This window comes from Acyrthosiphon pisum, chromosome A2, assembly GCF_005508785.2.
Source record: "Acyrthosiphon pisum isolate AL4f chromosome A2, pea_aphid_22Mar2018_4r6ur, whole genome shotgun sequence".
NCBI classification, from domain to species: domain Eukaryota; kingdom Metazoa; phylum Arthropoda; class Insecta; order Hemiptera; family Aphididae; genus Acyrthosiphon; species Acyrthosiphon pisum.
This window is the reverse complement of record NC_042495.1, coordinates 78,928,277-78,952,174: the sequence shown is the minus strand read 5'-3', so window position 1 is coordinate 78,952,174 and position 23,898 is coordinate 78,928,277. Positions and strand designations below refer to the sequence as shown.

Below are 23,898 nucleotides of genomic sequence, written 5' to 3'. Positions count from 1 at the left end.
GGCCAAAATGATCTACGATTGCAAGAAACAAGGAAAATATATTTTGATGTCGTACGATATTTTTTAAAATTCTAAGCTAAATAATTGATTATTATTTACAAGTACATATAGGTATATTTCACACATTTACACAGTATTAAATAATTTTATTACATATTTTTAATATATTAAAATTAAACCACCACAGTAGTCTTACACATAGATATATACAACAACTAGATAGTCGTATTTATACTACAGTTGAGACCAATGTTGAAATTGGCAGCCATTTATAAAGCAAGCAATTTTTACATTTATTTTACATTGATTTATATATATATAATTATATATATATATATATTTATCTATACATATATACTGTGATAATATTATTTTGTAAACATTGCCTACTTTGTAAATGGCGGCCGACTTCGATGACAAAAAGGAGACGGCTATCTAGTTGTTGTACATATCTATGGTCATACAACATTGCTGGAAAATGGAAACAGAGAAAATAATAAATAATAAATTAAAACAATTTATTTTTGCAATAATTATTTTATTATAAGTAAACAATAATAATTTCAATACAATTAATAACAAAAATATTTATCAGGTAACTTAGTATGATTACTTTGCTCGATAAAACAAAAAGCAGCAGCAATATTGAACAAAAATTAATACTACCTTATTGTAAGGACAATGCAAGCATGTAAAATGAATGTAAAATTCGTGAGGAATATTAATACTGAAATAATGACAATCCAGTCTTTAATTGTTGTTTGTTATAGATTGTGCAAAAAGCTAAACGTATTTTATAAGTAACATACATGATGGGTATTAGTCAAAATTAAAACAATAAACATAAAAAAGTAGATTTAATAAAAAATAAACTTAACTAGTGTACCTACGTACTAATAGGAGTTAGACAAACAAACAAAATAATATTTTAAACATAGTAAGACAGAACGAGATCTATGCGCGTAAATAAAAATAAAATAATTGCAAAAAAAAGTATCACATATCCATTCGTTTATAGTAATAATTATGATGTTAAATTATTTAGAATCACAGACTTATATTTAGTAATTGGGTTTTTTTTTTAATTGCTTTCAATTTCAAATACCCTTAAAGTGCACTTTTATATTATTCATTAAAAATGAATGAACATAATATTATGAATATATATTATATTTGTATTAATTAAATTTAAGATAAATGTAAATGTTAAATGAGTAGTGGAAAAATTTTGAAATAAAACACATCATATACAGGTTAGAAACCTGTAATTTATGTAAAGAGTATTTTTTGAACATATGTGTTTGAGTGGATATATTATAAATAACAATTAAAACATATGCTAAATTATCATAATACATGTACTTGGACTGATGCATTGCCGCATTGGTGATAAAAAAAAAAAATAACAATATATTTAATAAACATATAATAAGCGTCACCATTTCCCTTTCATTCTAAAAAAATTATTTACTATATGATAATTATTTTTAGTTTGTATTGAATAATTTAATTTTACTGGTCGTCACATATTATACTGATGTAATTTAGTAGCCAATACAAAAATAATTATATTTAGTAAATAATTTTCATTTTTGTATTTTTACAGTACGTACAAAGAGTGTCTAAATTAGTTTGTTGTTAGCTTATTTATCACACTTGATTAAAGGTAAACAAAAATTGTTTATATATTTTATAATTTAATTGAGAACAAATATTTTCTGTCAAAAGCTTTTAACTATAATTAGTTTATTTAATTAAAAACTCACTCTTTGTTTAATCCTACATTCATTAATGAAATTAAAGTTAACACATTTACACATGATTGAAGATAAAAATCCTTTAACTATAACTTAAACCTAGTTACTCTTTTAATTCAATAACAGTACAATGCAACAATATGCTAATATAGAAATGACAGAAAGAAACAACAAATCAATATGTAGCACTGTCCTTTTATAAATTTCACATATAGCTTTACCAATATTCTAATAAAGTAACGGTTTTCACTGATAATGAGTGTGTTAAAATATGTTATTAAGAAAAAAGAGTACTTCAATCAAACTTGTTTGTGCATGTCATTGAAAAATTTAAAAAGTCCTAAATTCACTCTTTCTTTTGGTAGGTACCTACTGATAAATATATTTTTTTTCCAGTGTTTTAAAGAGAAATAAGATGTTCCAAGTTGAAAATAATGTTGTGAAAACCCCAAATATCTATTGGGTTAAATATAATAAACTAATAAGCATTCCAGTTGCGTGTCGACCAAAGTATTCCAAATGTTGTACCTGTTACGTCGGCCATATCGTTACAGTGAGATAAGTATCTTTTCAATAAACTTCTGTATCCATGGCCAATACTTATAATTGCATTACCTTCACAAGCAGCCGTCATACACGTTACCTCTTGCTCATATGGTCTAAATACAGTTATAGGTCTAGCAGTGTCTTGTTCAACAACTACAATGCAGCCCCAAGCGGTGCCTAAATACAGTTCATCACCTACAGCACAAATACTGGTGATCTGAAATGTCAAAAATTATATTACAATTTACGGTTAGTCCTACTTTAAACTAATAAGTAATATGTATATATTACCTGACATTTTCCTGGACTTAACCGTTCTTCTATACTAATAGATTTTAAACTTTCTGAACACGGTATTAGTTTTGAACAATCCAACTTGTTCATTATCTTTCTGGTGACTACATCCCATTGATAAACAATACAACCTATACAATTAAAATGTAATAGTGAAATAAACAACTATAGTATCGTACACAATATGAACACATTAATTGCCATGTGACCACCACCAGTCACATGGTTGTTTTTCCTACAGGGCTACGTTTTATTTTTGATATCATGCATTTTGAATAAATACATTTTTTTTTTTTATTCTTCAATAATATTTGATACATTTTTAATCTGTATGACAACTAATATGTCATTTGATATGACATTTTTTCTTCTACACCATCATTAAAAAATATCCTATAATCCAACAGCAAATATTCCATTGACAAATAAATATGTTTATGACAGTCCACAGTCATGTGGTGTATAGATAATAACAAGGTGCGACTGCCGGCATTATTAATAATACTTATATATCTTGATACTGTGCGGACAATGTATTATTAATACAATTTCAATATTACTACTAACCTGGATGTACATAGGACCATACTAAATTATGACCACGTGAAGCGCTTAAAGACATAACTTGTGTCTCCAAGCCAGTGTAATCAAAATGTTTAAGAACTTCGTAATTTATTGCCACATTTTGTTTTATAGTGTATACAGATATTCGGCCTTGATCTTCTCCACACCATAGTTCACAAGTCCTAATTCAATCATACATGGATAATGAAATAATATCAAATTATTGTATTTCATTGACATACTTATTACTATCAACTGCTATAAAATCAAACAGAATGGTAGAACTACCGAGTTCACTCATCACAAAACTTCCTTCTCCCATGGTTGGGGCCAGGGGTGACATATCACTTCTTACAAGAAATATTCTTCCATTTTCCAAACCTACTGCAACCCTATGCCTATCTTTCAGTGTTACTATGCGCTTCACTCCGACTTCTTGATCATCTGTTGTCAGTTTGTAGCTAAACATGTACTTGCTATCATTACTCCTAAAAATAAAATATATTATCAGTTATAACAAATTTTAGTTATTATAAATATACCTACGAGTACGCGTGAATTTGTCCTTCTGCATCACCTAACCAAACACTGTGATCGTCTACTGTACAAATGGCTGTAATTTTATGTGAAACATTTGTACTTCTATAATGAAACCAATTTGTGATGCTAAATGCCAATCTATCAAGTTTTCCATTAGAACAAGGTAACCATATTTCATCACCGCTATTCTCATTATCTTCACCTACAAAACCAGAATATTAAACATTTACTTAAAAATAATTGGATTGTTATATAACTACAGGGTGATTCTTTTATCACTAAACACTCTTTATTTCAAAAAGTGTAAATGTTTTTGAAAATATTATTTTGCATAGTTTCAAGTTGTTTACAAAACAACGGTTTTATTAAAAAATTATATTTTTCAATATTTTTTATTCTTATAATTTTTAACTTTTTAATTTTTTTGAATGATAACAGAGTTTTAATTTCATATTCCAAAGCAGAATATTTATCGAAGTATTTCGAAGCATAAAAATAGAATTTAGGGCGAGTAGTTTATTAGCTATAAGTATTTAAAGTTTAGATGAGCGGATTAGTGGACGAATATTTTGCGGGGTGACGGTGTACCACTCCACTCCGAATGGTTAAACAATTAGTTTTCTATTTTTGTTAATAAATATTTATGTTTTTTTTTTTTTTATATTCGATTAAATATTAGTTTTAGTAAAAGTTCCTTATATAATAATTTAGCTGAGAGAAAAATAAAATATACTATACATACTAAGTGGTAATGGTATTCGAGTACAAGAAATTACATCAGCCGAATGACTCAGTGAAACTACATCGTATAAATGAGTAAATTCGGGAGCTGACACTATAGAAACAATTTGGCTAGCTGAAGGACGTTCTTTTGGACTTTGAGACCAGCATACCGCCATTAAATCAAGCAAATAACTTGGATAAGCTGTTTCCTGAAAAAAAGTAACAAAAAAATAATATTTTTTTATAAAAAGTGAGAAAATAACATTTGTACACATAATTTTTCTTACTCTATAAGTCAATGCTGGTCGATGTCCTTCTAATATACTTTCTTTTACAGATTCATGATTTTCAAATGGTTGATGCATTGTAATCAGTTCATAAACAAACATACCAAATGAAAAACAATCTACCTTTTCAGTATATTCTTCTTCACCATTGTATTTTATTATTTCAGGAGCCATAAATCCTTCTGTACCACCAAAACCTTTGGTACCAGACGGTAGAGATAAACGACTAATTCCTGTTAAACAGTTGTTGAAGTTAGTTTAACAATTGAATAATCATTTAAATAATCATATTTTATACGTAGGTATTAATAAAATTAAAATATACCAACCGTAATCTGCCATTTTAACATGAGTGTTAACTGCATAAGGATCTTGAAGTGGCACTGGGATAGACCAAACAAGAACATTTTCACTTTTTAAATCTCTATATATAATTCGTTGCTGATGTAAATATTCTAATGCTTTTGCAGTTTGAAAAACAATTTGTTGCAGAATATGAGGGTCAAATTTTGAACCAGATCTTCGATAGTTCCTTAAAATCTGATCTAATGCTCCCATTGGAGCAAGATCAAGAATAAGTGCTAGTGGTTTTGTACAAACACCAATTAATGGAACAATATTTGGATGTTTCAGATTCAGCATTATATTTAGTTCTTGTCTAGCACTACAATAAGATTTACATGTGTATTGAAGAGGGTCACGGTCCCATTTAGCTTGAGCTCCCTAAATGGAGGTCAAAACATGGTAATGAATAATGATTTAAATTTTTAAATGTTCTAACATCTACTTACTTTATAGGCTATAACAGCAGACTGACTAGCATTAGGTCCTGGTGGTACAGGCTGAAGCATTTTTATAGCAATTTGTATACTATTACCAGGTTTTTTTCCTTTGCACACACCTTTAAAAACAAAACCAAATGCTCCCCGACCTAATAATTTACCACGTATAATATCTTGATCATTAATGACTAATTCTTCGCCCAAATCCAAAAATACCTAACAATTTAAAAAAAATGTATACATTTATTTTTTATTTTGTTAATGTAAATAGAAACATACAGTATCAGGAGCAACCTGTGCCAAAGCTAAATCTCCATGCTTGGGACATACAACACAGAGTTTATCCACAGATGATGCAGCTAGAATACAATCTTCTACTATCCATCCATAATGTATACCACCTTCAACTTGATCATCTGATGCTAAAGGATGACCTTCGACAGATACTTTTCTACTTGATTGTGGACTAATATCATGTCCAAAACCACTGTCACCCCCGTCAGAACCGTTGTAACTTTCTTGTGATTTGCGCACAATGTTTTTACTGTCTGAATCTCTCTTTAAAAACTCTTTAGAAATATGGTCTATTTTACTCGTACCATCATTATCTTTTAAATCAATTGAAATACTATCAGCTTCAACACTTCCAGCTAAACATCTTGGACATGGAACAAGTCTAGTTACTAAACATTTTCCTTCAGATGTATGGACAAATCGGGTACCTAATGTTGGATACCAGTCTTCAAGTAGTACATCTATATGGTCCACCACTAAGGCTAATAATTTTGCTGCTTGTACAGGAGATGGGTCTAATGCAATAGCTCTGAAACCTATGTCTTCTTCATCTTTATTTTTTATTGGTTTCTTTATAATTACTGTATCTAAGGGTAAATAAGTTTCGAGAATAGAAGAAGTTTTTATTGGTACATCATACCAAGAGTTTTCTTGGTAAAGTTGAAATCTTAGATGCCTATAATTTATAGGAGAGTTTCGGTGTAATACTTCTTTCATACGAAACAATGTTATTTTATTAGCAAATTTTAATTCGATCCCAGTTTGCCATAATATCCAATCAAAGTGATTTTGAAAATCTGAACACATAAAATCATCACCATTTACCTGTGTTGGCATAAAAAATTGTCTGATCACATGAATAATTGTATCATCTCCAAGAATGCGAGTTATTAGCCGAGACCAAAAGCCTGATGGAAAATAGGACATGAGTAGTAAACGGCGAACCGATACTTCTGGATCTGAACGACTTGTTATATGTTCTCCGATATCAATTAAATCTAACATTGGTTGACTTGAAACTTTAGTTCGTAATTTATGAATTTTTGATTTCATAGGAACTTTGATAGATACTGGCTGTGCTTTTTGACCATACATATCTTCTTCAGATGGTAAAAGGGATGGTATTAACAGAGATCTACTGTCCCAAGTGAGTGCTACTTCAAATTTATTGAGCAAATTAACAATATATTCTCTTGTACATGTAGATGACTTCAACACAATTTGTAGATCATCTAATTTCATAACACCTGATCGAGCAAAAGGATTAATTTCTCTAATTGTTACCACATGTGCTAACATGTCACATAACCACTGTGGATCTAAAAAATATAGATCTTTTAATGTTGCATCATCATAATGTAACAGTACACCTAATGAAAATTTAAAAATTGAATAGTAAACAAATAATTATATATATATATATATTTTACTATAACTTTATTACTGAAAACAAATACTATTCAACAAACCATTTTCATGTAAGAACAAAATTGCTTGATTAAGTTCAGCCATATCTCGAAATGATTTTTGGTACCTAGATAACATTTCCGCATTAACTGCAGTTCTAAATTGATCCAAGTTTAAAACGGGATCCATGCCAGCTTGTCGTCTTTCAGATCCAATATGGCTCACAATGTCTTCTAATGCTAAATATGTTGCTGGAACTCTTTGTTCCAATAAAAGTTCTTTGCTTCCTAAAACAAAGAAAAAAATGAATAAACTGATAGTAAAGTATGCTACACATTTAATATACACTGATATAAAATTAATTTACCAGGAGGTCTAAGACTGAACACTGTATCGTAAATAATATTACACAAAAGTTTAATGTTATGTTTTGTTTTACAACTGATTTCAATTGTATCCAATACTCTAGGTAAACCATATTTTTCTGCATCCACTATATTGATAAATCGATCTCTAATTAGTTGTTGTAATTGTTCTGAATGATATTCAGGAGACATAGTACTTATGACATCATAGTGTGTACCAATAATTATAACCGGTGAATTTGGTGCACGAGCCTGTAAAAAAAAATTACATAAGTTTCAATTTTTAAATGATGATTTATTAAAAGTACTTGTATGTTGACAAGCCATTGTAAGATTTCTGCAATTCCTCGATGACCATCTGTGATTTTCCAAACCACAATGTACAAGCTTCGTTTTGATAAGAAGTATTGATGTGTGGCATAGTATTCATTTTGTCCACCAAAATCCCATGTTCTAAACATGACTGGGCCATATTGAGAATTGCCTCTGATTTTCTTTTCATATACCCAATCACCAATATCAACACCTACTGTTGAAATATTTGTCCCTTTGTTGGTCTTTTGATTTATATTTTTATTTCCCATACGTTTTGCCCAATGCTAAAAACCAAAACATTATTAGTCTAATATTAATATAAAATATATTTATGTCTTACATCAACAGGTTTTTTTTTATAACTGCCAGTGCCTTCTTGCCTGAGTTGGTCCAATAATGATGTTTTACCAATTCCTTGTACACCAACAATCATTAACTTCATGCGAGCATAAGGTTTGGCATCTTCAAGAACAGACTTCAAATAACCAATAACATCCATTGTTTTATACTTATTCGAGTCAATCATGGATTTGAGTGGTTCCTGCAGGCTACAGCCTCTGGTGTTTAAATTCCACAACCTTGACAACAAACCCATTTGTGGAGGTAGTTCTGTTACATCTGGGAAAGTAAAATCAATGTGAAATATAAATATTTGATTTTAAAATTATAATTCTTACCTTTATTTCCACTTATGTTTAAAACAGACAAGTTAATGAGTTCATTTATATTAGTTGGAATTTCTTTTAATTGATTATTACTTAAATCCAACATGCTCAAGTTAGGAAAAATTAATTTTGATTTTGAATGTCCCAAAACTGGACCTCCTGTTTCCTATAGCAAGGTACATAATAACATAGTAATAGGTACTTAATATGTCGGGGGAAAAAACTATTATAAATACCCAGTCATCCAACTCATCAGCTGAATCGTTTGAAACAGCAGAAAATCCATCATCATCGGTTGACAATTGTATTCTATTCATACAGTTATCGGCTAACATTAATGTTCTCAAATTTTCAAGCCTTAAATGGCGTCTGTGTGAACATACACGATTTAAAATGTTCGCTCGTAATGACATTCTTCTACCTTTTAATATTTTAGAAATAAATAGTATTACATTTATTAATGCATATAAAATTATTTTCAAACATACTAGTTCGTATTTTTGAAGGTACAGTAGATTTGGGGACTTGTCCAGTTTCCAGTCGATAACATAATAGATTTTCTTGATCAGGTGTAGCCTCTTCTAGATTAATTTGAGGTAAACTAGGCCAAACACATATTTTATTGTGGCTTAAGTCTAATTGCTTGAGTGAGCTGGGATATGATGTTATGTAACTCATTGTCCTTAAACTAAAAAAAAAAAATACTGATGTCATAAAATTAAATATTGAAAATATAATTGTAAATTTAAAGTTGGAACACATATATATTACCAATTATATGATATGTTTAGCCGTGTTAGGTTTACAGCTAAACATGATAATACAGGAGGTATCGAGCTAAACCTATTATGTGATAGGTTCAACGATGATAATTGCGAGCTGTTAGATTTAACTTCGGATGTATCATCAACTCTTACGATTTGTTCCATTATTTCAATAGTGCGATTCCAAACATTATGATGAACTAATGAGATACTTCTAAAATAATGATTTATAGTAAAATAAATTTAATTTAAAAATGTTTATCTAGCATACTCATCAATATCATTGACATCAATTTCTTTAACTTCATAAGCTTTGTCTAATATGGGGATTCGTCCAACAGATTTTTCTCGTAAACTTCTGGCTTCATCTTCTGATTGAGCATATGGAAGTTCTTTTATCAAATTAAATGCCATATTCAGATCTTTTAGCTTAGGCGCTCGCCACATTTGAAAAGGTATAGAATGAAGTTTATTGTTAGATAAGTCAAGAGTAGTTAATGAAGGTAATCTGAATAGTTCTTCAGGAATTTTATCAAGACGATTATCCTGTTGGTTTACAATTTTTAATCAATTCATAAATAGATAAATATATTTTTTTTTATAACCTACTTGCAAGTAAAGTTCTTCTAGAACATTGGCCGTATAGATAGATTTGTATAGTTTGGACATTTTCTTGCTTGTAGGGGAGGTCACCTGATGAGAGTCTTTTGGATCGGGTAATTTTTCAATTTTGTTTTGAGCTAAATTTAAATACCTCAGACTTTGTAATTGAAAAATTATTGCCGGTACCTGGGTAAGCGAATTATTTGATATATCTAATCTAGTTATGGCAAACAAAACAATTTCTCTACTCCGGGGATTCATTTTCAGTCTTGGATTGATATGAAGAGCGCCGTCAATCTAAAAAATTAAAAATAATTTATTTGTTTTCTTACATTTTCCCATCATGAAATATAAAACAATATTCTTACGAGCCACTGTGATTTTATGGATTCAAGTTTACATCTTTGACTATGCCAATTTATCATAACTGGAGTACTAGGAAATATGTTACTGTATGTTAAACTTGATAGACCACCAAATTGTGAAGCAATATTATCCGTCATTGCCTTCTTATTAATCTTGTGTTCGGGATCAGCAAAAGCTTTAGTTCCGAGCAATGTTGTAATTAAATGTTGGTTTTTAGTTAACATTGCAGCAGCAAGAGCTTTACAATCATCATCTCTAGCACCATGTTTTAACAGTAATTCAACAATAGCTGTATCTCCTTTACTACATGCTAGAGTCAATGGAGAAGTACCAGCTTCTCGAACATCATCATCTTTTTGCTGTTTAAATGAAATCATTAAATAATAAAACTACTTAATTTCACTAGAGAAAAACTTACTTTGTATTCAGCAGTTGGTTGTAAAGTTAGTAGATTAGGATCGGCACCATTTTCAAGTAATGCGATAACCACATCTTTATATCCATTTCGTACAGCAGCATGAAGAGCTGTTTCTGGAGCTTCTTCATTACAATATACATTTATTTCTACGGGTCTTAAGTTTTTCTCATTCAAATCAATTTCTTTTGTCATACTCCCTCTCAAACGAGAAACTATTGACTGTATACCCTCAGAAATACGACTACGTTTTGATATGTCATTAATATTATCATCTTTTGCAGAAATTCCATCAGCGCAACAAATCTGAAACACGGATAATCAAATATATCATAAAATATACTTCATTAATATTTATACATGTCATAATATATTAAATATATATACCTTTATAGCTTTCACTTGGTATTTCAACAGTATGTCAACAATTTTTGAGTTTCCCAAGAGACAAGCCAAGTACAATACTGTTTGACCATTGACATCTTTAGTGTTTATGTCAAATGGGACGTCAAATTCCCAATTATCTTTTCTATAATTAATTATTTTAGAATCATATATGTTATTCAAAATGTTATAATTATTAGTATTAGAAATACCTTAATTTTATCAACACGTTAGGAGGATAAGGATATTTTAGTAGAAGCTCTAAGACTTGAATATTTCCATTTATACATGCCGCATGGATTGGCAACCATTTTTCAACAGTAGTTTGTCGAATGAGATCAGGGAATTTCTGAAATACCATTAAATTGATTAGCTTAGAACTAAATATTTAAGTTTATAAATTGTACCTTGAGAAGGATTTCAATAACATCTTTTTTTCCTTTGAAAGCAACAACGTAAAGAGGAGAATACCGAGTGATTGGATGTATTCTACCATCAGCTTTATGGTCTAGTAACATTTTCACTAAGTCTTTTTTACCCACTTCACAAGCACTAATAATTATAAAATTAATGATTATAATAATTTAAAAATTGCAAATATTTTAAATTAATACCAGTATAACAATGTAGTGGTACCATTAGGTGCCATGTTAACAATAAATTCTTCTTTAGATCCAAGTTCTGACAAAATTGTTTTGGTCGTACTAACATCACCTCTGCAGATAGCATCTCGCAAAGCCATATGAATCGTACTTTGTGACTCTTCCCAAGAATCTTTAAAAATATGAAATGCAAATAAGAAAATGTACACATATGGTAATGTAAAAACGTGAATTTGTTACAGAATGAGAGATTAGTTTTGAAACAACTAGGCAAGAATAAATAAGATCTTAGGGGTTGAAGTGGTAATTAAGTAAATGTTCAAACATTGTTTTACATATATTTAAAATCCACATATTATGTCTGTATAAATAATAAAATTCTATAAAAGCTTACCATATTGACGGGTTTCGTTAATAAAATAAGCACAAGCGTCTATACCAGTTTCTGTTCTTAAACACTTATTTAGAAATGGACCACTCGGGATCAACCAACTAAACATTTTTGTATCATTGCAAATACGTAATATTCTAGTTAGACGACGAACGATATAATAATATAGGTATAAATATTATTGTAATAATGTTTATAACTGTGTCAAAGGGAAATAATATTATAATAATAGAAATTTCCACGGCGGTGTACAAACGCGCCGTGACTGATACAGCGTGGACAGAGAGGACCTTGCAGTACAATGAATCAAAACGAAAATAAATTCCAATGATTATTATGCCTACCATTGTAGTAAAAACGAAATTACTTACATACAAGTATTATTTATTACACATTTCAACGGGAAAATAATCACCCATTCACTCACTACGAAATAGTTTGTGACGATTGTTTATATAAAATGACATTTTTCAAATCGTTATTAACACAATTTAGTCAAAAAGTAGGTAGGCACAGTAGCGGGTTTAGGGGGGGGGGAAGGGTCCAGTACTCCGACACTATAAATATTTATGTTATATTATATACACTTTTATAGTATAATATAAGGTTATATTTCAAATATACGGAAATAATATATCGTTAAATATTTATTTTTAATTTTTCAACAATTATACGTTTATAGAAATAAAAACAATAGGTTAGGTACCTTTGAAATATATATTATTTTTAAGAGCCTCTCCCCCCCCCTCCCTTAGAAAAATGTTGAAAATCCGCCACAAAGTAGGTTAGTAAGTAGTCAGGTGTTCTACAGCCCACGGGGTATATTACGTAAAACCGAGTAGGTATTCGTAATTTTAAAAATTTAAAATGCGTTACAAATTTTAAGTATATTTAAACTTGACATGAACAAATATTTCAATTTTTTGTTATGTACAAGGAGTAAAATAATGTAAAGGTAGGTGACTTTTAAAATTTGATTTGATCGAATGAGAAAACTATATTTAATATTTCTTTCACGGGCAACCAACAACCATTGTAATGCAATTACCGGCTTGAGAAATAAATAATAATTTCGATACGGTTTTAGTTTTAACTTTTAGATATTGCCTATTGACATTGATTGAATTACACAACAATAATAATTAAGTGTAAGTAACCATAAACCAGGGCAGTTAGATATCGTTACTTTTAAGGCTACTAAACTCCATACAAGTTACATAAAATTAACAAAATATACATTATACATTTATATTTTATACAATATACAAGATCTACGTAAATACCAAATACATAATAATAATTTTGTGGCAATAGCATTATTTTTAATCGATTAAAATTAACACAAAATAGGTATATAATAACAGACCTCACTTAACTTGGTATGTCCTAACTGGTAATATGAGCGGCTCCAGAGACATGGTTAGGGGGCCAAATCATAATTTTCAGAAAATGTCAATGTTTTTTTTTATAATTTTGTTTTTAACAGTATACAATTGTTTAGAAATACAGCTTGGGCGGTCCCTTTAGTCCCATATAATAACTGTATTTTTAGATTTTGTTTAATTTGTCGAATAAAAAGTTGAACGTAAATCCGCAATAAATTTTTTAAGCGTCTGAAGTTAAAATGTTGACAAAATTTATCAAAATCACGAAAATTAGCAAATTATTTTTAAATACAAAATAATTATTAAATTTTAAATTTGATAAATTTTGTCGAAATTCGAACTTTAAATGCTTATAAAAAAAAATTGTGCCTATGTATTTTTAATATTTTTCAACTTCTGTTGTAACAATATATCAGGAGCCTTGCATTAAATTTTCACACTTTTTTACCCATCAAAATACAATTTTATTAATATTTATCCCTCGTCACAAAAGCCCAGGCTATGACCTAATCACAGCTGAGGTAGCTACACAACTCCCCAAAAAAACCTTGCTTCTCTTATCACACATTTTCAACTCTATACTTAGACTGTCATACTTCCCTGTTCTTTGGAAATTCTCAATCATCATTATTCATTATGATCCCCAAACCTGGCAAACCCCCCGACTCTCCCGAATCATACAGGCCCATTAGTTTTCTTCCACTATTTTCAAAAACTTTTGAACGAATTATCCTAAAACGCAAGCCAGCATACCTAATACCCAATTTGGATTTCTTCATAACCACTCTACAATACACCAAGTCCATCGTCTAGTGGATAAAATATCGTACACTCTTGAAAAAAAGCTTATTTGCACAACTGCCTTCCTCGACGTATCACAGGAATTCGACAGAGTATGGCATGAAGGCCTACTCTTCAAACTTAAATCTATTCTTCCACCATACTATTTTCTATTATTTAAATCCTATTTAGAAAACAGACATTTTGCCGTTCGATCTGGCTTCTCCTTATCTGAAGTTTTACCAATCCATGCAAGGGTACCTCAAGGATCTGTAACAGCACCTCTACTCTTCAATTTATTCACCTCAGATCAACCTACCACCCCCAACACTACAACTGGCGATTTTGCCGACGACAAGGCGCTTCTAGCGATCCATCCCGACCCCGAAATAGCCTCAAACCTCGTACAAAATCATCTCAATCTACTATCAACCGGGTATAAAGACTGGGGAATAAAAATCAATGAAACAAAATCCATCCATTGTTCACACTAAGGCAAATAGTCTGCCCTCCCATCTACCTCAACAATGAACCTCTCCCAACCACCCAAAATGTTCGATACTTAGGTCTACATTTAGATCGCAGTTTAACTTGGGCAACTCACACCCACAACAAGAGATTTGCCTTAAATAATCGCTCTCGCCAATTACGATATCTCCTCACACCACAACACATCAATTTAAAAAACAAGCTACTATTATACTGCAAACTCTTACTCAAACCGATCTGGACATACGGTATCCAACTCTGGGGTGCAGCCAAAAAGTCCAACTTAAACAAAATTCAAATCTTCCAATCAAAATGTCTCCGTCAAATAACTAAAGCTCCCTACTATGTATCTAATGACACTCTACATAAAGATCTAGCCATCCCAACAGCTCAAAATGTTGCAAAAACTTTCTACAAACGCACACACTCCAAGTTCCACAGCCATCATAATCCCCTGATTTCCCAGCTATCCACCAACGCTATTCCTGGTGACCCCAGAAGACGTCTAAAACGTATCTCGTGTCGTGACCTACTAATTTAAAATTGTTCATACCTCTACCTTCCCCAATCTTATAATCCTGCCCTCTCTTACTAGCAAATTAAAATCCTAGCCGAAAATCCTAACCTTAAGTGCCTCCAATGGGCGGCTTCTTATCTCCAGCCACTCAAGCCATATCACCTCCATCACATGCACTTATTGTAAAACAACATTTACAGATTGTGTATATTTAAATGAACGATATATAAAAAAAATTAATATTTATAGAAAAAAAAATTAAAAAATTGAAAACTGACGATGTCCATAAACAGCTCAAAGAGTCAAATTATTTTCAAAATTGTATGGTGTATAGAAAATGCTAATATAAACATTCAGTGAAATTTTCAAGTATCTACAGTCATTCGTATTTTAATTAAAACAAAATAAGGAAATCGTTACATGAGAAATCGAGTGAATATCGAATGTTGTAAAAATATGAATTTCAAACGCTCATAAAAATTTAATTTGACTTTCTTGTAGACATTTTTTTTTGATGAAGGTAGACAAATTTATGAGGAATCTTGAATTACATTTTCAAATCTTGGATTCAAAAAGAAATTTTTTTATGAATCTCTAACTCAAAATAATTTGGAAATTTTCGTAATTTTTCAGTATTTTGTCGATATTTGAACTTTAAATGCTTATAAAAAAAAATTGTGACTGTGGATTTTTAATTTTTTTCATCTGCCTTTGAAACAACATACTAGGATCCTTCTATTAAACGTTCAAGCTTTTTTAACCAACAAATAAAATTTTATTGATATTTATAGAAAAAAAAACTAAAAAAAATTGAAACTGAACATGTCCGTAAAGAGCTCAAAATAGGTCAAAATATTTGGAAAATGTTATGATGTATAGAAAATGCTAATATAAACATTCAGTCAAATTTTCATGTACCTACGGTCATTTGTTTAAGAGTTGCATCAAAAACCAAAATCAATTTTCTCAAAAACAGATTTTGCGTAAAAATTCCCGTTTTTCCTTAATTTTTCTTTTGTTTTTCACGGCGCTTTTGAAAACTACTGGGAAATTTTTACTTTTGACCTCTCCAAAGTACCAACTAGATTCACTTTCTTATCAGAAAAGATACTGTTGAAGAAAATCTAAGCATTTTTACTGTCCTAAAAGGTGATGACAGACACAAAAAAAAACACACATCATTATAAAATCAATACATTCATCGTTTCACTCAGAATCTAAAAAGTTGAGCGTAAATGCCCAATAATTTTTTATAAGAGTCTAAAGTTAAAATGTTGACGAAATTCATTAAAATCACGAAAATTAACAAATTATTTCGAGTTAGAAATTAATATAAATGTTCTATTTATATCTAAGTTTTGAAAATGTATTACAAGGTTCTCTTTGGCAAAAAAAAACTTTACCGTAGTCAAATAAAATTTTTACGAGCGTTTGAAATGAGATCTTGGATATTCACCGTAAATTAACAAATTCTCTACCTACTACGATTTTAATGATTTAAATATTAAGTGTTTATTCATTATTTCCAATACTTGATAAAACTTTCAAAATATTAAATATTTTGACTCGTTTTTAGCTGTTTACGGACATATTAAATTTTAAATTTTTTTGTTTTTTTTATACTATTTTATTTGTTTGGTCAAAAGCTTTAAAATTTAATACAACTATACAAGGCTCCTGGTATATTGTTACAACAGCAGTTGAAAAATATTTAAAATATATATGTACGTTTTTTTATATGCATTTAACTCAAATTTTGAACTTATCAAATGTTGACGAATATTATCAAATTGAAAATGTACAAATTATTTAGTAGTTAAGAGTAGTTTAAGATATACGAACAATTAACAATTTTAAAATACTCATACCTCGCTTTAAAATTAAAATATAATAAAAAGCTTATGTGATTGCCTAGATAATATTCTTACATCTAAATTTGATTATAGGTCAATACACTCTAATTTTTAAATAAACAGAGCTAAACGTGATCGGTTGAGCATAAGACTTGCATTTTACGCACTTGAAAGACGGAGACCACACATGAGAGTGTGGCGTCCTAATAACACATCCAGTATACTATTATAGTGACTCTAGACACCTAGTGTACAGCAAAGCTAGGATGGAAAACGTTTTTAAAAAACGTTATTAAACGGAAAAAAACAAAAACCGAAAACAATTAATAAAACGAAAACGAAAAAAATCAAAAAACGAAAACAATTAATAAAGCAAAAACAAAAAAACAACTGAAAAACGATAACAAAAAATCCCAAAAACTGAAAGAAATTTAATAACGAAATCAAAAACGAAAACTAAAATAAATTATCGTATTATACATTATTAAATTATAACATGAAAAAAATTCACTTTTCTTTACTTTTTAATCTTTAACTTTAAAATATTTTAATTTGAAATCAGAAATTTTGAATTTTCTAATTTTTTTATAAATTATAATTTTGATTTAAAATTTAAATATTAAGAATAATTTATTTTTATTTTTTTATTTTTCAAGTGCATTTCTGTATTGCGCGTTACTATTATATCTTAAAAGTTAAAAGTTATAAGTTATAAGAATATAATATATTCTGTATATAATATATATTATACAATATATACAAAATATATAATATATATTGTTTCCAATTAACGTTTTTGATAATATTGTTTTTTATATATATATGTATATATAATAATTAATTTTAATTTTCAACTTTTAAGGGCATTTCTATATTGCGCATTACTATTATAACTTAAAAGTTAAAAGTTATAAGAATATAATATTAAAAAAAAATATATTATCAAAAACGTTATTTGGAAACAATAGGAAAATAACGTAATGATCAAAAACGTTTAAAAACGTTAAACAAAAACAATATTTTTTAAATCAATAAACACAAACGGAAACCAAAAAATTAAAAACGTTTTCCATCCCTCAGCAAAGCGTTACCCATTTACCCGCTTTTAATATCTGAGTTTTTAGATACTTCCCAAAATTGGACTCCATAAGAACCCGTAGAAGGAAATGAGTAGTTTCATGGAATATTTAAATAAAAAATAATGATTTTTAGTTATTTTGTTGTATTTTATAGAATACTAATAGTAGGGACTTGAAACTTTTTATCTTAACGTACATTATTATTTTCTATAGACAGTAAAATATTAAAAATATTTAGACTAATATTATAAGCTATTTATACCTTGAATTTATTCATACTGATCTACAGTACGTCTTTAATGAATTATAAGCTATAAGTAAATAATTAAATTACTAATATTAAACCTTATATTCTTTAGCTGTAGGTAGTATATGTATAGGTTGATTTCACCAGTAAAGTAATTTAATGACTTTAGGAGGGAAGATATAAAGTAAGGTTGACTAATAAAAAGAGCTTCATGATATGAAGAATATAGTAATGAACTAGGTTATCTATTAACTTCAAGAAAATTATGTCATAAGATACATTATTTTTCAATAGGTCATCTCCAAGATATTGGTGGAAAATATTATTCTATCATAAAAAATATAAATTTATAAATATGAATATATAATTTATTTTACCTGAAGCATCTTTCAGTAATTTGCTGCAAACAGTATTTTCTGCATTAAGAGCTATATCAAGTGCTGTAAACCCGTTAGAGTCTTGCAATATTAAATTTGCATTGTGATTTAAAAGTGTTTGGATGTTTTTCGGACATCCAATGTGTGCACTTATATGTAATGCTGTCTGTAATAATGAAAACAATATATTCGTTTTAAATAAGTAAATATTAATTTAATATAATGTTAGTTAATAAAATGTTATGCTTTTATTTACATTATAAGTAATCTATTTATAAATTATAAAACTTTTTAATGTAATGGTACTTTAAAAAGTATTATACACAATATAATAATTATTACAAACCCTGGACTCGCCACGAGGACCACATGGTGTATCTACAAGAGCTAAAATCAAAAAAATATAAAATTAATTTCCACTAAATAACCAACAGTAACCATCAAATAATGAAATATTACCACCAGCATTGAGTAATATTTCCAGACAACCAGAACCTTCGTTTGAACATGCTGCATGAAGAGCAGTGCGTCCCCATGAATCACGGCTGTTTATGAACTTTTTATGCTCGTCATCTTTGAGGAGGTCTGTCAAGAAGTCTACATTGTCCCACAATGCAACCTACACAATTCAGATTATGCTTAAAAAATAAAAATGGGGGTAGGTATCGACAGTGAGGCCTCGCAAATTGTCTATGTCAGCATACCTGGTGTAACAGTCGACCAGGAAAATCCTCGTCTTCGGCCATAATTTTGAGACGCTGGTGGAAAATATGGAACCCCTCACAGTGAACATCTTCCGAATCGACATATTTTATCGAATAGTTTACCTCGGAAAAGAGGCATTTTATTATTTACATTTACATCACAGGTTCATTCACACACACACCTGTGCAAACATAAAATCAACAAACACAGTAAACCTCTAGTACGAAATACTAGAGTTCATAATATTATATTATTAAATTATTGAATATTATTCTGAAATCGTGAAAAAATTGAAATAATCTGTTATCAACATACTGTATTACTGTAATCGCATTATCAATAAGTCGAAATGAATGAAGTTATGTTCGGTTTCATTGGATTATGTTTTACTATAATATCTTGATACATAGCTACGAGTTATAGTGAGTTACGACCGTCGACCTGAAACTTTGAAGGATTCTCCATTAGTTATTGTTAAATATTAATTATTTTTAACCTATTAAAAAACGAGAGCGAAATACGTCCCATCCTATCAGCATTAATCAGCCTGCTGCTGCCCTTGGGCTTGAACTCTTATCGTTCCGTTCAGACCGTTCAATTGGTATTTACTATTAAATTACTATTTTACTGGTTAGTGGGTACATTCCTTTTTTCACTCATTGTTAAATATTTGTATATTTCGTTTTACTAATTGTATATGTAAGTAGCCAAGTTTTTCAGAGAAAAAAATCAAAAAGCTTGCAAAATGAACGGTTCGTTGGTATTAAGAAAACACAGTCTTAAGGTGAGTAACACATTTTATTTTAATACATGATTTGTACAGAAATCCAAATAGGTAACACACTTTGTACCGGTTTATTTAACCTACAGAAGGTCAAATCTAACATAGAATTAAATAAAATAATTATTTATAGGTACCTAATACCTATTAGTTTCATACTTTAAATTTTTTTAGATTATTATTATGACCAAGTATTTGAGTTTACTCCTAGGTTTAAATGTTCAATTAACGCTAAAGTGAAACCAATATTGTAGTAATAGTTTAATCTTGCGTCATCAATATTGAATAATATTGTCAATTTTTTTTTTCTAATTAATCTATTTTTTTTATTTTTATAAAAAACTTCTAATTCCCACTAAATAACTAATTAAATGTGATGTATAATTTTATCATTTGTTCTATCTCTTCATTTAAACTAAATAATGAAAACCAATTATGAAATATTGGTTAAATATTAGGTAGTGTATTAATATTAAATAATGAACAATACCTATAAATTATTTTAAGTGCCTATCTATAAGTAACTTAAAAATGTTGAAAGAAAACAATAAGTACCTACTTGAATTGCCGTTAATATATTAACGACATATGCATTTCAATTTTTTTTTCTAAAAAAATATTTGATAGATATGTACCTATCATAATTTTATAATATTTAATATTTTTGCATTCAAATTCTAAGTACACAATTTGAATTACCTTACAGAATATGTCAATCAGGATTTTTGTAAAATGTATAATACATTTATCAGTGGTATATTATCCAATGTACAATGAGTTCAATAACTTAGTGATATCTATTATTGGATTCAACTATTAAGTTATAAATTGTCAACGTCTGTATATTATGATCAACTAAAAAGTATTTTAAATTGTATATAATAAATATTGTATACCTTATCCTAAACCTATAATATTCATTGTACAGAGTACCTACATAAATACATATTGGGTACATTAAGGGAATTTGATATTGTGGTTTTCTGTTTTTCTCTAACACACGCGCGCATACTATTTTAGATGTGTTTTTTGCCAAACATACCAATTGATCTAATGCAGCGATAATAATTCTTAAAACAGATTTTAATTTGTCGTCAAGTCTACTTGAAATCGACTTTCCCTTTTTTGATATTATCCCCCAAATTCTTAAAAATGTCATATTCAAAAAGAGTACTTAAAAATGCTGGTATTTCAATTTTTGGAGAAGTTAAAATCAAAAAATTAAAAATGTGGGAAAGTCTATTTCAAGTAGACTTGACGACAAATTCAAATCTGTTTTCAGAAATCTTATCGCTTCAATAGATCAATTGGAATATTTGACAAAAAACACGTCTAAAATACTATGTCGCGCGTGTGTTAGACAAAAAAAGAAAATCACGGTATCGAACCCCCTTAATTGCCTATTTTAATACTAATTGGTTACCTGGTTGGTACCTAATATAACAAACTACCCTTAAAATTCAGTAGGTAACTTATCCATTGTAAAAATGTGACTTGTCAATAAATGTTTTAAGTTTATGATTTCTTTTATGAATATATAGATTTTTGAAATTGATTGTTATCAAATCTAACAGCATACAGTTTAAAATACTGAACAAAAATTTGCTATGTCACACATTTAGAAGACAGAAATAACAAATGCATCTTATTGATGATTTGAATAATTCAAAACATCAGTGACTAGGATTAAAATTAAAATTTGATTTCAAAATGATATTTCATAGAATGAAATATAATTATTTACCAAGTACTCCTTATATATCTATTAATCACATTTCTTATCTTCATCATATTATTGAATAAAACAAAAATAACTTTTTTACAATTTTTTGGGCTATGAGCATTGAGCCGGTCATATGTTAGTTATCTTTTGATTGTGTGCTATTATTATTTATCATTATTTTAGAATTTCATAAACATAACATTTTAGCATAGAATGTTTTTATATGTTGGATTAACCTAGATATTTAACAGATTTTTATTTTTATTTTGTACAATATTTTTACATTAATTTTGTTGTTCTTTACAGAATGTGTTATCCATCTTTGAGAGTCGTTTGTTTTCAAGCACACCAGAAGCCACTTTTGAAACTAAGGTATAGAGACATTTTATGTTTAGATTGAAATAAGTTGATATTTTCACCAAAAATATTATTATGTATACCATATCATTTTTTAGCCATTTAAGTTGCATAAACTTGAAAATGGTCCGAGTACAACCGTCACATTGTCTTCAGAAGATGCTATTAAATATTATAAACAAATGCAAACTATTCGACGAATAGAAACAGCTGCAGGTAATTTGTACAAGGAAAAAATAGTTCGAGGTTTTTGTCATCTCTACTCTGGACAGGTAAATTAATAATTTGTTAAAAATGTCCGATTGAAACAATATGTTAACAATAGTTTTCATGCTATATTGCTATCTAATGTATATTGTTTGCTGATTTAAAACCATACAACATAGTTGTTTAAATAATAAGTATTTATCTGTATAAAATTTGTTTCTAGGAAGCATGTGCTGTAGGAATGAAAGCCATGTTCCGTGATACAGATTCAATAATTACAGCATATCGTGCTCACGGTTGGACATATCTTATGGGTGTGGACCCTTTTAATGTATTATCAGAATTAACTGGGCGTAAAAGTGGAAATGCTCGTGGTAAAGGTGGTTCTATGCATATGTATGCTAAAAACTTTTATGGAGGCAACGGAATTGTTGGAGCACAGGTAAATTCATTATTCTGTTTTTCATACTGTTAAAATTTAAGTAATATTTATATTTATATTTTCTAATAAAAAAAACTTTTAATTGTAATTGTATACACTCTATTTAATAATTATTTAATTTTTAGGTACCACTTGGTGCTGGAATAGCATTAGCTGCTAAATATTTAGGTACCGGTGGTGTGTGCTTTACCTTGTATGGTGATGGAGCTGCCAATCAAGGACAAGTATTTGAGGCTTACAATATGTCAAAATTGTGGGATATACCTGTTGTGTATGTTTGTGAAAATAATGGCTATGGCATGGGAACTAGCTCTGAACGTGCATCTGCTAGTGTAGCATATTATACACGAGGAGATTATATTCCTGGTATCTGGGTGGACGGTATGGATGTTTTGGCTGTCAGAGAAGCTGCTCGTTTTGCCATAGATTATTGTACTAGTGGTAAAGGACCACTAGTTTTGGAAACAGCAACTTACCGATACTCTGGACACTCTATGTCTGACCCAGGAACATCTTATAGAACTCGTGATGAAATTCAAGAAGTGCGACAAACAAGAGATCCAATAACATCTTTCAAAGAAAAAATCATAGGAGCTAATTTAGTTAATATTGATGAATTAAAGGTAAATATATTAATCTAAACTTAAGTAGGTATTAAATAAATAATTTGTCTGTAAAGCAATTTCTTCATTTTTATTAGAGTTGTCATTACTACCTATCAGTATACCAGCTGTACCACCATTTTTTTCAACATCTTGTTTATTATTATTTTTTTAAACTATAGTGTTGTAGTATACTAAAACTCATGTAAACAATATATGTCCATAATATTTGATAATAATAATAAATTTATTATTGTTTAGCAAATTGATAAAGAAATTAAAGCTCAAAT

General features: G+C 29.1%; 2 protein-coding genes across 2 annotated transcripts; one reads left to right on the top strand and one right to left on the bottom strand.

The window, feature by feature from the left end:
• Positions 1-518: 518 nt before the first annotated feature.
• On the bottom strand, positions 519-19,798 carry LOC100165549 (leucine-rich repeat serine/threonine-protein kinase 1). The gene is made up of 30 exons (XM_003248287.4): positions 19,496-19,798; positions 19,251-19,410; positions 19,138-19,178; positions 18,792-18,957; positions 11,686-11,845; positions 11,479-11,623; positions 11,284-11,420; positions 11,075-11,216; positions 10,691-10,993; positions 10,275-10,631; positions 9,913-10,203; positions 9,575-9,849; positions 9,311-9,517; positions 9,028-9,227; positions 8,776-8,960; positions 8,552-8,705; positions 8,215-8,492; positions 7,868-8,158; positions 7,562-7,811; positions 7,257-7,481; positions 5,773-7,157; positions 5,503-5,709; positions 5,041-5,434; positions 4,712-4,944; positions 4,444-4,633; positions 3,708-3,903; positions 3,404-3,649; positions 3,165-3,343; positions 2,595-2,728; positions 519-2,520 (listed from the first exon to the last, which is right to left on the bottom strand). The coding sequence occupies exons 1-30, from the start codon at positions 19,535-19,537 to the stop codon at positions 2,236-2,238; spliced, it is 7,458 nt and encodes a 2,485-aa protein (XP_003248335.1). The 5' UTR covers positions 19,538-19,798; the 3' UTR covers positions 519-2,235.
• A 153-nt stretch (positions 19,799-19,951) lies between these two features.
• LOC100167586 (probable pyruvate dehydrogenase E1 component subunit alpha, mitochondrial) lies at positions 19,952-23,898 on the top strand (the record flags this gene model as incomplete). The annotated part of the gene is given in 7 exon segments (XM_029489799.1): positions 19,952-20,126; positions 20,204-20,280; positions 22,307-22,372; positions 22,456-22,629; positions 22,788-23,006; positions 23,132-23,629; positions 23,870-23,898. Coding segments are annotated over 6 exon segments (1,025 nt in total), but the record flags the coding sequence as incomplete, so codon positions are not given.